Source organism: Brachyhypopomus gauderio, chromosome 7 (assembly GCF_052324685.1).
Source record: "Brachyhypopomus gauderio isolate BG-103 chromosome 7, BGAUD_0.2, whole genome shotgun sequence".
Lineage (NCBI taxonomy): Eukaryota > Metazoa > Chordata > Actinopteri > Gymnotiformes > Hypopomidae > Brachyhypopomus > Brachyhypopomus gauderio.
This window is the reverse complement of record NC_135217.1, coordinates 4,348,782-4,363,607: the sequence shown is the minus strand read 5'-3', so window position 1 is coordinate 4,363,607 and position 14,826 is coordinate 4,348,782. Positions and strand designations below refer to the sequence as shown.

At 48.6% G+C, this 14,826-nt stretch overlaps 1 protein-coding gene across 1 annotated transcript; it reads right to left on the bottom strand.

Moving 5' to 3' along the window:
- Nucleotides 1–12,946, bottom strand: ppp2r1ba (protein phosphatase 2, regulatory subunit A, beta a). Its single transcript, XM_077011054.1, is given in 15 exon segments — nucleotides 1–1,515; nucleotides 2,219–2,235; nucleotides 2,237–2,362; nucleotides 4,380–4,534; nucleotides 4,935–4,995; nucleotides 5,252–5,425; nucleotides 5,866–6,000; nucleotides 9,605–9,675; nucleotides 9,788–9,902; nucleotides 10,040–10,195; nucleotides 10,289–10,436; nucleotides 10,948–11,180; nucleotides 11,283–11,383; nucleotides 11,501–11,591; nucleotides 12,787–12,946. Coding segments are annotated over 15 exon segments (1,998 nt in total). The 5' UTR covers nucleotides 12,865–12,946; the 3' UTR covers nucleotides 1–1,178.
- Nucleotides 12,947–14,826: the final 1,880 nt, after the last annotated feature.

Sequence of the window (14,826 nt, the reverse complement as noted above, 5' to 3'; positions counted from 1 at the left end):
TTTGGGTTGTTGGTTCTTTATTGACTCTCCCCTCCATCAAGGGGAGTTTGGGGTTCATATAAAAGCAACAGCACAATCACAACAACGAAGAGACTACGGTCTGCTGTCAGAAGCCCGGGAGGATGAGAGCGTGGTCGGAGCGTTAACAGGAACCTGGGGCCTGGGGGGGGGGGGGGCAGGCTCGCTGATCCACAACGGCCACCCCTTCCCCACGCGGGGAGGGTCTGCCTGCCACAGCGGTGCAGCAGGGGCTCATGCAGAAGCTGGAGAACATACGAAGGTCTCGCACAATTCTGTCCGACATGAACGAACCGAAAATAGGATCAGAGATGGGGGGGGGGGGGGGGGGCGTCTATGAAGGCGTGTGGTGTGAATGATGGCACAGAACAGCAGAGTGTGTCTGAAAGAAAAGAAGCAGAGACACCCGGAGGACTACCGTGCTCGAGTCCCGACCGTTACGAGACATCGTCCGTAGTGGTCCCGTTCAGAACAAGCCTTCCATCAGAGCTCTAACCGCAGGGCTGAGATATGAGAGGTGCAGGATGGGAATACAGGAGAGCCTGATTAACTTGAAGGAGCAGCGGCCACGCGGGACAGGGGAGGGTCACGCGGGACAATCGCAGCTATGCTGTCAGCTATGGGCAGTCCAGACATTTAACATGCACAGGGCAAGCCATGCCAACTCTGAGTGCTCCCCTGCCCCCCCTGTTCATAGCACACAGGAACTAGAAAGGACAGAGTTTTAACTGACCTCTAACTTCCCATCATATGACAGTCATCATGTACATTGTTTAAAACCTTACACATCCCTTGGGACAAGTAATTATCACAATTGTTCATTAAGGAGTAGTGAGATGACATCTAAGTGTTGCCCACGAGGAGGGGGGTGTTAGTGCAGAGGGTAAGTTAATAACATCTGAAGATAGTGTACAGATAGCGTACGGACAGGTGGGGGTTGTACGTCAGGGCCAAGGGCCAGGGGCCAGGCCCCCCCCCCCCCCCCCCCCGGCCCCGAATATCCACACTAGTTAGTTAAGGGTGAAATAGGGTGGTGTGTTCAGGATCATTCATGCCTGGGGGTGAGGAGGGCTCGAGAGAATGAGAATGAGAGAGAGAGAGAGAGAGAGAGAATGAGATATTCTAACAAGAATGAAGAAAGCAGTTCCCTTCCAACACTTTTAAATGAGAGTGCCAAACGAAGCGTGTGTCCTCTCTTCTAAACGGCCCAATGAGTGATCCTGGATGATGGTCAGAATGGAGGTGGTCGTCTGGTCATCTGGACATGGGGAGGGCAGCAGGTGCTCCATTAGGCCAGGCAAGAACTGGGGGAGAAGAGGAGAACGCCACATGAACACAAGAGTCAGTGAAAGCCTTCGTGCCCGCACCATGGTGAGCGCCCCCCTGTGGAGGCCTGGACACTTACCGCTAATGGCCTCTTGGGCAAAGTATTTGACATCTATGTCTTGGTCTGCTGCTAGTTTCTCCAGCACTGGTTTCACCTCGGTCTGCAGAGAGCTGAGAGAAAGAGAGAGAGAGGGAGGGGGGGGGGGGGAGGGGAGAGAAAGAGAGGGAGAAAGAGAGAGAGAGAGGGGGGGGGGGGGGAGAGAGAGAGAGAGAGAGAGAAAGAGAGAGAGAGAGAGAAAGAGAGAGAGAGAAAGAGGGAGAGAAAGAGAGGGAGAGAGAAAGAGAGAGAGAGAAAGAGGGAGAGAGAAAGAGGGAGAGAAAGAGAGGGAGAGAGAACGAAAGAGGGAGAAAGAGAGGGAGAAAGAAAGAGAGAGGGAGAAAGAAAGAGAGAGGGAGAAAGAAAGAGGGGGAGAGAAAGAGAGGGAGAAAGAGAGAGAGAAAGAGAGAGAGAGAAAGAGAGAGAGGGGGGGGGGAGGGGGAAGAGGGGGAGAGAGAGAGGGAGAAAGAAAGAGAAAGAGAGAGAGAAAGAGAGAGAGAGAGAGAGAGAGAGAAAGAGAGAGAGAGAAAGAGAGAGGGAGAGAGAAAGAGAGGGAGAGAGAAAGAGAGAGGGAGAAAGAAAGAGAGGGAGAGAGAGAGAGAGAGAGAGGGAGAAAGAAAGAGAGGGATAGAGAGAGAGAGGGAGAAAGAAAGAGAGAGGGAGAAAGAAAGAGAGGGAGAAAGAAAGAGGGGTCGTCATGAGTCTGCCGGGTTTCCACACACTCGTTCTTTTCCTTTCCCTCGCTCCTTGTCCTGTTCTCGAGTGCGGGACGCATACTTGCTATCCAGAACGGGGGCCGATCTTCTGCAGGGACTTGGCCACATTGAAGCGCACGTTGGCCACCTGGTCGTTGGACATCTTGAGGACCACGGGGAGCATGTGCTTGGTGGTGATCTCCTGACCGCACGCCTCCGACAGGGCCTGAAAGAACGAGACACGCGCACACGCCCGCTCAGAGTGTGCAGACGTAAACCAGCCCACGTGTGCGGGTGCCCGGACGCCGTGGCGACGGCTAGGGCTGCCACGATTAGTCGACTAGTCACGATTATGTCGACTATTAAAATAGTCGACGACTAATTTAATAGTCGATGCGTCGTGTTTTTTTTTTCTCTCTCCATACTGCTGCGGTCGCGTCTGCCTTTCCGTCCCTAACGCACATGCGCAGTAGTGGAAACCGAGGTAGACAGTGGACGATATCCCAGGACATTATACAGACTGGTATCATGGCTACCCGGCTACAGAACTCAAAAGTGTGGGATCATTTTCCGTAGTCGGGTTCCGAAACGCGTGCAATATCTGCAAGGCAGAACTTTCCTTCCACGGCAGCACAACCGCGATGTACGAGCACCTGAAGCATGTTGTGGCTTATTATGACAATGATGAAGAGGGACCGTCATCTCTGTAATCTAAATCGCTAGTTAGCTGCTAACGTTACTGTAAACAGAGCGCTAACTTTGTACTTACTTATCGTGGTAACTGTAAAAGATAACATTAGTGATGGCGATTTGTTTCATTAGCCTTAGCACGCATTCCAGTCCCACCAGGATTTCGCGGGCCTTTTTTGTGATTGTTGCGGGCAAAAATTTTTGATGTTGCGGGTGTTTTTCAAAAAAATTGCGATGGAAGTTGTTGCGGTGTGTTTTTGCTTTTTTGTGAGTACATTACAATAGGGAGTAAATGTTGTATGGTTTCCTCTATTTAGTAGTCCATTTTAATTATCTATTTACCTATTTATTCAGGGTTGCCAACTTTTCAAGATCGCTTGAAGTGACATTTGAACCTGGAGGGGGTGGCGAACGGGGGGTGGGGGGGGAGGGCGGAGTTAGCGAACGTAAGTTGTTACCGGGCGGCCTGTAAAATGGACACAAATTAAGTATTATTTCGAGATCGATCGCCAGTGGTTGGCGCCAGAGCGAACTAGTAACTCATAGATATGGATCAGAGATAAATAAATAAACTTTATCTCTGACTTTAAACTTTATCTCAGTTTAAAGTTTAAACTTATAAACTTTATCTCAGACCCTCGCCGCTTGCATGAGCTGCAGTGACTTCGCGGGCTACCGTTGCCTTGTGGGGAATGTAGTGTTTGTGCGTGCAAAACACCATCGGGCGGCTGTGGCCTGCCGGCCGGTTCTAATAGTAATTAAATATCATCCAGGGGGCCATAGATAATCAATTCGCGGGTCGGATCTGGACAGTTTATCCCCGCTTTCATGTAGTGTACCGGGATACTGCTTTTCTTTTTGCCGTTATTTTCGTCGCTCATGCTGCTTTCAGTCTGCTCCCCTTGAACGTATATACGGAAGTAAGGCGGGAGTTTGTCGACGTCACATCAAGACGACATCAGTGATTGGTCAAATTTGCGGGAAAGTTGCGGTGATTGGCTGAAGTTGCAACACCGCCCTGAATTCGCGGGGTTTGCTTGAAGTTGCGTTGAAGTTGCAAATCGCCACATTGCGACTTTCTGGAGGGTCTGGCATTCGTGTGTTTTCTGTAACGTCAGTGAGACCAAAACTTTATTTTTGTGAATAATTCCTTAGTTTCAGGTACCTACCTAATTTGATTTATATGTAGCTACGTTTGATGCCCGAGACAAATGAAAGAAAGAAAAACCTAAAAAAAAAAAATTCTTTATTATTGTATTTATTTTTGCGTTGTTTAAGCCAGTGCCTTATACTTATTTTAATAATTGTTGCAACAAGTTGCATATTTCATTAAAGGTTTAATGAACTATGATCTTAATTGTTTTTATTTTTAGCTGAAATCTAATGATTATATAATAGCTGTTGCATTCTAGTGTGATAAGCTGTATGTTTTATATTCAATTAACGCACGATCCGATTAGTCGACTAATCATAAAAATTAATCGGTGATTAGTCGACTATAAAAATAATCGTTTGTGGCAGCCCTAGCGACGGCGTGGGGGGTGGGCACTCACGTTGATGCAGAAGAGGGTGGTCATCCGGTGTAGGTAGTTGGGGTCGTTGGCCATGCCCAGCACTTTGGGCACGATGGTGTTCTGCGCCCACTCGGCCCCGAACTTCTCCACCAGCTTGGTGAGGTTGCAGGTGGCCGCCTCTCGGATGGCGTACACTGCACAGCACAAAAGTGAACCCAGCCAATCAAGCGTCTGATGATGTGCCATTCATTGTAATGACTATAAAAACGTAGGCAAAAATCAGCATTTGGGGGGGGGCGGAGTTGGAAAAGCAACAGTAGGGCCCTGTGTGTCATATCTCACCATAGTTATAATCTATAATAGTGTCCGAGTCACTGAAAAGCAATATATAATGGAAATGTACTACATCTTTGGGGGCAGGGACATCTTCATAGGGGTGAGAGTGTCCTCAGTGGACAGAAGGACAACGTTGCTGGACTGCTCAACAGCAGGAAGAAGACAGGACAGGCGTCCTCAGGTCTACAGGACACCGTGGTCCAACAGGTAACGGCGTGATGGACACACGTGAGCCGCGGACACTGGGGGAGGACGTACCGTGATCCACCAGCCACGCCATGCACAACGAGTTCAGCTTCTCATCGAAGAACTCCACACCCTGCAGAGGACGGGAGAGAAACGGTCAGAACCGTGAGTCCGAACACCACGATCGATACACGGGGGCAGGGAGGGGCCCAGGTCAAGCAGCCCTCCACAGGCAGACAGCCCCCAAAGAGCCAGGCAGAGTGCAGTCGCAGACACTAAATTAACATAATTAACCATCACTGCAGTCGTTAGAGGCAAACGCCCGTGTTACGAATTCACTGATGGAAAGGAGGAGGGGCAAAAGAGGGGCAGAAAGGGGCAGGACTCACGAGCTGGCCCGCCAGGAGGGGCATGTACTCAATGATGGCCAGTCGCACTCGCCACTTGGCGTCCTCGGCCAGCTCCACGATGGCGGGCAGGAGGGACTGGGACAGCTGGCGGATACCGATGACCTCGTTCACGCAGTCCAGGTTAGAGATGATGTTCAGACGCACCTCTGGACACTGGAGGGGAGGAACGGAGAGGTTGAGAACACTGGAGAACGTTGAGAACGCTTGAGTCTGTTGAGGTGGGCTGAGGGGAGGTGGGTCTGGACAGCGTCGCGTCTACTTCTGAGTGGCTTTTATCCTATCTGGCTATTCAGTCCGCGAGAAGGTCCGAGCCTTCAAAGACGGGGCTAAGAAGAGCGGGAGCGACGCAGGTGTGCAGGAAGGCAAGCGGGAAAAGGGGGCCGTGCAATAGAGAGATGAAACGGGAGAAAAGTGCAGCGCACTCGTCTATTCATCCCTCACTTCAAGGCTTCCCGAGAGCTGCTGGATCAAAGTGAGCAGTTATAACGACACGCTGGAAGATGACGCAGATCACCGCGTGGAGGCCTGCGCACACACACACGCGCGCGCGCACACACACACACACACACACACGGCCGATCAGAGCTCCATACCTCGTCTTTGAGCTGGGCCAGGAAGAGAGGAAGCAGGTGCTCGATGGTGTTGTCCTTCCCCAGGATGGTCGATAAGCCCATGATCACAGAGGCCAGTGCTGACTTCACATGCTGATTCGTGTCTGAAACCAATTCCTATCAACACACACACACACCACCCCCCCAAAAAGTCAGAGGCGTTAATGAGATATTTGACAACTGTAAAATCTAACATTAACAGCCCCCACAACTCCAACTGCATGAGTCACAAGGACTAAATAAAATATTTCCCGTGCACTAAACCTTGTAATTGCAGTCATTATGCAGTTGAATTGTAATTATGAATACCACTGCACCCTGACACACATCAGGAAGCAGCGGGTCAGCCGTTATCCGATGGCCTGTCCACCCAACCGTTGCTCTGGCGTTCTACTGGCGTGAACTTCTTGCTCTGATCTTACCACCGAACAGCCACTTCAAGAGTGAACCACAGGCCAGGACTGTGTGACCTAATCCCCTCCACAAATCCCTCCCAAGATTCAACACGCCGCCACAGCGCCGTGAGTCAACCAGCTGCGTGCGAAGCGGCAGAGACCGTCGTCAGCAGCACTCGGCCGCCCACCACGCTAGGGTTGCAACGGTATGAGATTTTCACGGTATGATAACCGTCTCAGAAAATACCGCGGTATCACGGTTATCACGGTATCACAGTTAGTTTGTATATTATTAAAAGATACACTGACCCTTAAAGAAATTACAAGTTTTTTTGTTCAATTAACTATTTATTGTAGAAACCTGGAACTATTGTAGCTATACAAAAAGTCTCCTTTAAAAAAAAAAAAAAAAGCTGTAAACATGTTTATATAAATACTGCAAAATTAGAGAAACCTAAATCATGTATTTCAGTACAATTATTTAAGTTTAAATTATTTAGTATCTGATAAACTCAGCCTGGGTCAGTGTCTGATCAACAACTGTTGTAAACGTCCGTTGTACTGCCAAGTTAGAATATAACCAGATACTGCAGAAAGAGAGGATTTATTTCTGACATGACCGTCACAATAGAGATTTCTATTTTAAGGCGTTCACACCGAGTCTGGTTTTAACATATGAAAAACAGACACGTTAGAATTTGAAAATGAACGCATGTAAATTAATGGCGTCTTTTACATCCAGTGAAAGCAAGGACCATAAAAAGCTAGAATTATACTTTCACTAGTGACTGTAGCGCGCGACTCGGCACAGTTCTTTTGTCTTACGTTAACAAATACGAGCCTCTTGTAATTCCCGGACGAAAAATGAGATAACGTGAAGACGTTAAGATTGGTCGTTTTGAAAATAAACAACCATTAAATAATGTGATGAAAAAGCTAATCATTTCGAGTATATGTATAAATATTTAACTTAAGTGTTGGGAAATATTGAAACGGACCTTTAAAGTTACGTACAAGTGCTTTAATTCCACCTTATAAAGGTGTATGAACCCTGCAAACATGACTTTGTTCATTGCGCTGAGGCGCGGCGCGCATAGTGCACGACCTCGCGAATCGACAGCGCGCGAGACCCTCGCGCACGGGTGGAGCCAACGTCATTTTCGCCGCTGATTTTAGTTTAGCTTTTTTTTTTTTTTTTTTTTAACATTTGTTAAGTCTGATGCACTTTCTGTCATTCTCACCGCTGTGTGCTGAGTAGCTGAACCGGAGCGGAGTTGCGCATGCGCGGGTCAGTTTCTCCGCTGGCTTGCTTTTTACCGGTAATAAGCAGACGCACACGGTATGATAACCGTGCATTTTAATACCGTGGTATACCGTGAAACCGGTTACCGCTGCAACCCTACACCACGCCACACCTGCGCCCGCCGTCTGCCCATCTAATGCAGCCAGACGGCGAGCAGGTCTGCCCATCTAATGCAGCCAGACGGCGAGCAGGTCTGCCCATCTAATGCAGCCAGACGGCGAGCAGGTCTGCCCATCTAATGCAGCCAGACGGCGAGCAGGTCTGCCCATCTAATGCAGCCAGACGGCGAGCAGGTCTGCCCATCTAATGCAGCCAGACGGCGAGCAGGTCTGCCCTGGCCGCGTTAAAAAGAAGGTCAGGGCTGTGGCGCCACAATAATTGGATCTCGTTTAAAGCTGCTCGCCGGCGGCCCAGACACTGACGGGACTGAGCGGCCGGCATGACGGAGGGCAGACACACGGCTGCTGCTTCAGAAAATAGTAGCACATGGCTGAGCTGGGGGGGGGATGGGGGGGGGTGTTGAACGAGCTAGGAGCTTTTGGGGGGGTGGGGGGGGGGGGGGGGGTGAAACTGTCAGCAAACTGAATCGCAAAAGAACAGAGCTCGAGGGCGGAGGAGGTACAATAAGATGACTGTGCTAGCACAGAGGGACGGGGTAACTGTGTTAGTGGATGACTGTGCTAGCACAGAGGGACGGGGTTACTGTGTTAGTGGATGACTGTGCTAGCACAGAGGGACGGGGTTACTGTGTTAGTGGATGACTGTGCTAGCACAGAGGGACGGGGTTACTGTGTTAGTGGATGACTGTGCTAGCACAGAGGGACGGGTTACTGTGTTAGTGGATGATTGTGCTAGCACAGAGGGACGGGTTACTGTGTTAGTGGATGACTGTGCTAGCTAGGGGTGACCTGCAATAGTCGCTGATTCGACTATAGTCGACTATACCCCCTAGTCGACTATGAACGTCATAGTCGAATGTACCATTCTAACTGCATGGGGTGCCCAAGGATGCAGCCAAGCATTAGTTGTTACATGAAATGTCTTTGTTTTCGTTATATATAACCTTTTGTCAAATAAAATCATCCTAATTTCTGTTAATAAATATTTAAAAATGGTGTTTGCGCATTAACAATAGGCATCTTCCTTACTACACATTAATAAATCACACCCTGCAGTTGCACAATCCAAACGAGCGGAGCTGAACACGCAGAATACGCAGCATCTACCGAGATTATAATGGCTACTAAAAAACTTCAAAAGTATTTTGAAGAAGATAAAGATGAGTAAAGTGCAAGTTATGTCATCAACGTCTTTCATTTCGCACGACAACAACCAACATGGCATACCATTTAAAACACGTAAGGCGAAAAAAAAAAAAACAGTTCAGTCGTTTGTCGTTTCGGTCGTGTCGTCTCGTCGCGGTGCGTCTCGGCAAGTAAACCTATAAACATTTTTTTGTTGTTTGCTTTTAAACACCGTTATTTGAACCTTTCCTTATATATTTTTTGCTGTTGTGTGTCAATTTTTTTTATATTTTCAGGCAGGCATATTTTATTTAAAATATTTTTGACATTTTGCACAGTGCCTGTCTGACAGTTCGATATGCGCAATGCGCACTGACGGTTAATGTTCTCTAACGTTTCATAAAAAATAAGTAAGTAAATAAATAAAAGCTGAATAAAGCCAACCTACCGTATTTATTCATTTATCTGAGTGTTTTAGGTTTTTACTTTGAAGAGGAAAAAAGTCCTGAATGAGAACGGGATCCAGTTTAAGATGCTCTAAATAAAAAATAAATAAATAAACCCGATTCGACTATTAGTCGACTAAAGGGAAAAGCTGACAAATCAGATTCGACTATGAAAATCCTTAGTTGAATACACCCCTAGTGCTAGCACAGAGGGACGGGGTTACTGTGTTAGTGGATGACTGTGCTAGCACAGAGGGACGGGGTTACTGTGTTAGTGGATGACTGTGCTAGCACAGAGGGACGGGTAACTGTGTTAGTGGATGACTGACACACCTTGACGCAGGGTAGAATGTGAGTCATGATGATGGTCTCTCTGCTGTCCTCTGGTAAGTTCTCACAGAACTCTAATGGCGAGATGAAGAGGGAGAGATCAAAACAAAATGCCAACACAAGTAACTTTAGCACCAGTTACTCATGAAGTGTTCCAGCGCCATGCTGACTGGGTCTCGTATCCACCTTTGACTTTATTGGCAGCGGCGGCCCGGACCTCGGCCTCACAGTCCTTCAGAAGGTTCTGGAAGGCTGGGACAAGGTCGTTCTTGGTGATTTCTGGACCAACTGCCTTTTGTAACTGTGAATTCAAACAAGACATCAGCAACTATGACTACTGCATTGTTACTACTGCTTTTATCATTATTGTCGTTACTGCTATAACAGACTGTTAGTTATTCATCATTTACAATAAACCCTACGTTCCTGGCCTCTCACCTCGGAGAACTTGTCGGCCACCATGTAGCGCACCCTCCAGGACTTGTCCTCGGCTGCCTGCCGCAGGGTGGGCATGACCAGCGTCTCCAGGTCCTCCTGGGGCAGCAGGGTGGCGATGCTCACGCACGCCTCCACCGCCAGGAGACGCACCGAGTCCTGCAATCATCATCATCATCATCACCACCACCACCACACGAGCTCAGCAGGCACGACAGGTCGGGACCTTGGGCGGCACCGCGGCGTACTGACCTGCTCGTCAGAGGCCAGCGCCGTGAAGAGGGAGATGATGTCGCTCTTGACGTAGTCCAGCTCCAGCACCTTGGCGAACTCGCCCAGCTTGGAGGCGGCCGCTCGGCGCACCATGGGCGTGTCGTCGGAGCACAGGTTCCGGAAGTGCCTGGGGCAGCGGTACACGACCACGTTAGCGCTTCACGGACCGCTTCAGTTCTGAAGCACAAAGCACTCGCACAACTGAAGGACCTCTACGTGTTTCAGAAAAAGGCCATTCACGAGCTGCGCAAATAAAGTGCTTCTGAAGTTCTAGTGTGTATATGAATCATAGAAATAAATAGACATATAAATGTTTCAAACTGTATTTTGCAAGGGACAAAGCAGGTTTTGGAGTGCTCTCTCTCTTTCCAACATCGTACGTTTCTTTTAAGGTGGAGAACAGCTGATGCAGTGTTTCAGCAGAAGAAACACGAAACCCCACAGTCAATGACGTCACTGCCCCAGTGTGACAGGTGTGTTTACACACACACGCCAGGGGGACTGATCCCTCCTTAGGAAGCGGCTCACACCGTGGTTCTAACGTGGCCTCAGTCTAAACGCGAGCCGCAGGCTGCTATCGATAACTACGAAGGACAGGAGGAGGAGGAGGAGGAGGAGGAGGAGGATGGGCGACTCACTGGCGGATCTCGGCCTTGACGGTGCTGGAGACGCGCGGGTAGCAGACGCTGAAGAGGCCGCAGGCGGAGGTGCGGGAGGTGAACCAGTCCCCGCTGGCCAGACGCTTCACCAGGGGCTCGAAGTGCACCTCCAGGTCCACGGGAGAGTGCTCGTGTGAGATCTTACGCAGAGACTCCACCGCCTTGTCCCGCACCACCGTCTCCTCCACCGTGGCCAAGCTCTCCAGGGGAGGCTGCAGGAAACAGAGCAGGGGATTATGGGAGACTCATGATCAACGATGAGACGTGGACAAAAGCAGGTTTAGCGCTGGTGAACGCCAGGGTCTGGGGCGTACGAGGAGGCAGTGGACGTATTCGGGACCTCCGACCAACATGGTGAAGTTGCCCAGCTGTTCAGCAAGGGCGAGAAGGACTTCGTCCTCATCGTAGATGGTATCTGCCGGTGTAAGGGCAGAAAACGAAATATGATACAGCTCACTCTGACGCAATGCAGGTGTTTGATAGCGTTTCAGAATAAGCCACATAACCCTGTAAGACATTTAAGAGAGCTTACCTGTGAGGAAGGGGAGAAGCTCAGTGCGCGTCCTCTCCACACCCAGCGCCAGGGCAATAGTGGAGAGCTTCTTAATGCTATTCAATCGCAACTGTTTTTAGGGACACACACAGAGCAACTAAATCAAACGATGCCATAACAAACCGTAATGAAGATGCAACAAAAACAGGGGGTGAGTGAGTGAAGAATGAATCATTCGCTTTCATGGTTCAAAGTTTCATCTTCAGAAGAAGCTGACTTCTGAATCATGGTATGGTTCAATAACATTTGTGTGTGTGTGAGACAATCATCAAAAAAAAGTAAAACATTTCTTAAGGAATACAATTTCTGGAATATTCTATGTTTTCAAGGCAATTTACCATTGTGTTGACAACTGTAAAAACAAAGTCCGCTCTGTATTATCCCATACACTTTTCATGTCACCGTGGTTCAGGTTTTGATTCTGAGGTATGCTCTGTTGGGGGGGGGGGCTGACACTTCTAACAACAACTTAAGTCATACGGGCCGTGTTGTCTAACATAACTATCCAGCTACCTGACAGTGTTGAATCACACCAAGGATGACACGTTAACTGGTTGTTAATGCAGCTAGATAGGTTTATATAGTCGGACATTCACTAACGTACTGCCTCCCTCACCACTCACAGCTGAGATTGTGAAACCCGTCCTGCAGTGATTCAGGACGCTCAGCTAGCTGGCTAGTTTGTTTTGGGCAAAGCTAAAGTGAACGAACTAACTAGTTAGTCATTCGGCGAGTATAAAATATCCCGGCTGGCCTCCTTAGGCAGCGGGGAGCCGTGAGGTTTGACCGTTGTGCATTTACACAGTTTGTAAACGGTTAATAAGTCAGAAGGTGCGACACCAGTAGCTGGAATGCTAGTCAAGGTTAGCAACAACAACAGCCTTGTGTGCATCATTACCTTAATGACAAACTAGTCAAACGAGTAGGAAAACATCACGAAATATTTGTGAATCTAGAGACCTCGTTTTTTTGTTGTTAATAACTATTTAGTAGGGTTAGCTAGTTAGCTAGCCGGTTTTAAATGGAGACTAGCTAACCTAGCTAGCTAGTGCTAGCCATCCAGGATATATAAATATATAGCGTTAGCTTAGCCACCCAGCCCATATACATATATACGGTTAGCTTAGCCACACAGCCCATAGACATACATAGCGTTAGCTTAGCGGCGGGACAGGCCCGAGCAACAGCGCGTGACGGCACCCGCGTTAGCTACAAACACTATTTTACATTTGTAACACAGCTTTATAAAACGCTTCATCACTCACCTGCACGTCTTCATTCCTTAATTCGTCGATAAGTACCGCGATGGGGTAGAGAGAATCGTCGCCGTCGGCTCCCGCCATCTTGGACACGGTTGTGGGTGGTGTTGTGGTCGGTGTAGTGGGTGGTGTTGTGGGTGGTGTCGGTTCTACGGGGTTTCCTCGCAGGGCTCGAGACAGGCGCAACACGCGCCGATTGGTCGGCAAGCTTGTGCGCGCCCCTTCGCAACAGCGGCTCGAATAATCGTACTAATGTATACAGAACTGCGGTTATAAACGAGAACAGGGCTACAGTTTAGGACCTGATATTGTGTTCAGAGAACTCAAGGAACAACGCTTATGAAATTTTATGAGTGTAGTTTTAAGTTCTACCTGGCTGAAAAAAATCAGTAGGCCTACATTTAAAGTGTAGTAAGCGAAACTTCAGTAATTTTGTTTGTTAAATGCAGTGTTCTCGAGTGTCACACACGCATTTCAAGCAGTTCACACGCTCAACAACACCATCATCACCGGGGCTGGTGCTCTGTGCAGTGTGGGCATAAGCCGGAATGAGTAGAGCATATCCTGACAGAAGATTGCTGGCCTTTCCCATAAGCAAACTAACACACACAGTTCATGGGGTGTTCGTGGGGTGTCACCAGGGCCGGAGTGGGACACTTTTTCAGCCCGGGAGTTTCATGCCCAAATCCGGCCCAAAATTATTTTCCCCTCCCAATCGGCCCAAACTAGAGACTGACATGAGCCAGCCCATCGGGAATCCTCCCGAATCTCCCGATTAGCCACTCCGGCTCTGGGTGTCACATCCATCAAATGAACTGAGGTTAAAAAAAGCTGAATTAATTATGTATCAATTTAAAATATCCTGACGTGTGATCAGAATGTTTGTGGGCCATCTGTCTGACATTTTCACCCAATTAAAATCAGGTTGCTACGCCTGCTTTCATTTGATGGCATTTGTTTTGTTTCAACTCACACTCCGGTTTTGGCTGTCCCTCCATGCAGGCGCAAGGCCTGCTTTGCTATTCTTACTGCGGTGACAAAGTTGCCAATCTAGGTGAAGGAAACTGGGTCCAAGGATCAGCAGAACAAAACAGGCTTTACCCCAAGCTCATAAGAACACAGTGGGTCAGATTACATGGGCCCCAAGGAAGGTCCCCAGAGTCCCATATGACACAAACAATGCTCAGAGCAGCTTAGCTTTGGAGGGCTTGGGTAATTCCTAGGGCTACGCTGACGCACGCTGACAGAGCCAGGTGGCTGATCCTTTGAGGACAAGCTCACGGGCCACTGACGATGCACTTAATTCGTCTTGGTGATCTCCCCGACCTACCCCGCGTCTCTGAGTAGGTCAGTGCTGCTCTGCTTGGCCAAAGCAATGAGCCACTGAACTACTACTACCTTAATATATGCTAATCACATGCTAATCACCGGCACCGAGTTATGTACGTCTGTTTAAATCGATGGTTGTCTAAATTCATGTACACATACTCAGTTTGCATTTTATATCTTGGTTGCATGCTTCTACCAAAACAATTTCATACAAGTACCTAGGAGATGGTCTGGCTTGCCAGTGGATGTGCTGATGCCGGGGTTGGATGTGCCATTGACGTGCTGATGCCAACTCCTACCTGAGGTTCATCATCTGCACTGAAGGACGGTGACTACTTGGCCTGGAATTAGAACTATAACTATAGAACTACATTTGACCTATAAATACAGACTTCTACTAGCGGGCCGCCCAATGGAGGATGGGTTCCCTTTTGAGTCTTGGTCCTCCCGAGGTTTCGTCCTAATCCCTGCCCTCTTAGGGAGATGCCACTGTCGCCTCTGGCTTGCTCATTAGAGATCTGGACCCATACGATTGTAAAGCTGCTTTGTGACAACATGTGTTGTAAAAAGAGCTTAAATAAATTTGACTTTGACTTAGTAGGCTGCAGGGTCAAAAAGGCGGCTCCTTGTCTATGTCATGTTTGTATTCTTTGTATTTGATGTTCCAGTCTGGATGTTTAAGTAGTTTTCATATTCTTAATGACATTCACATGTACA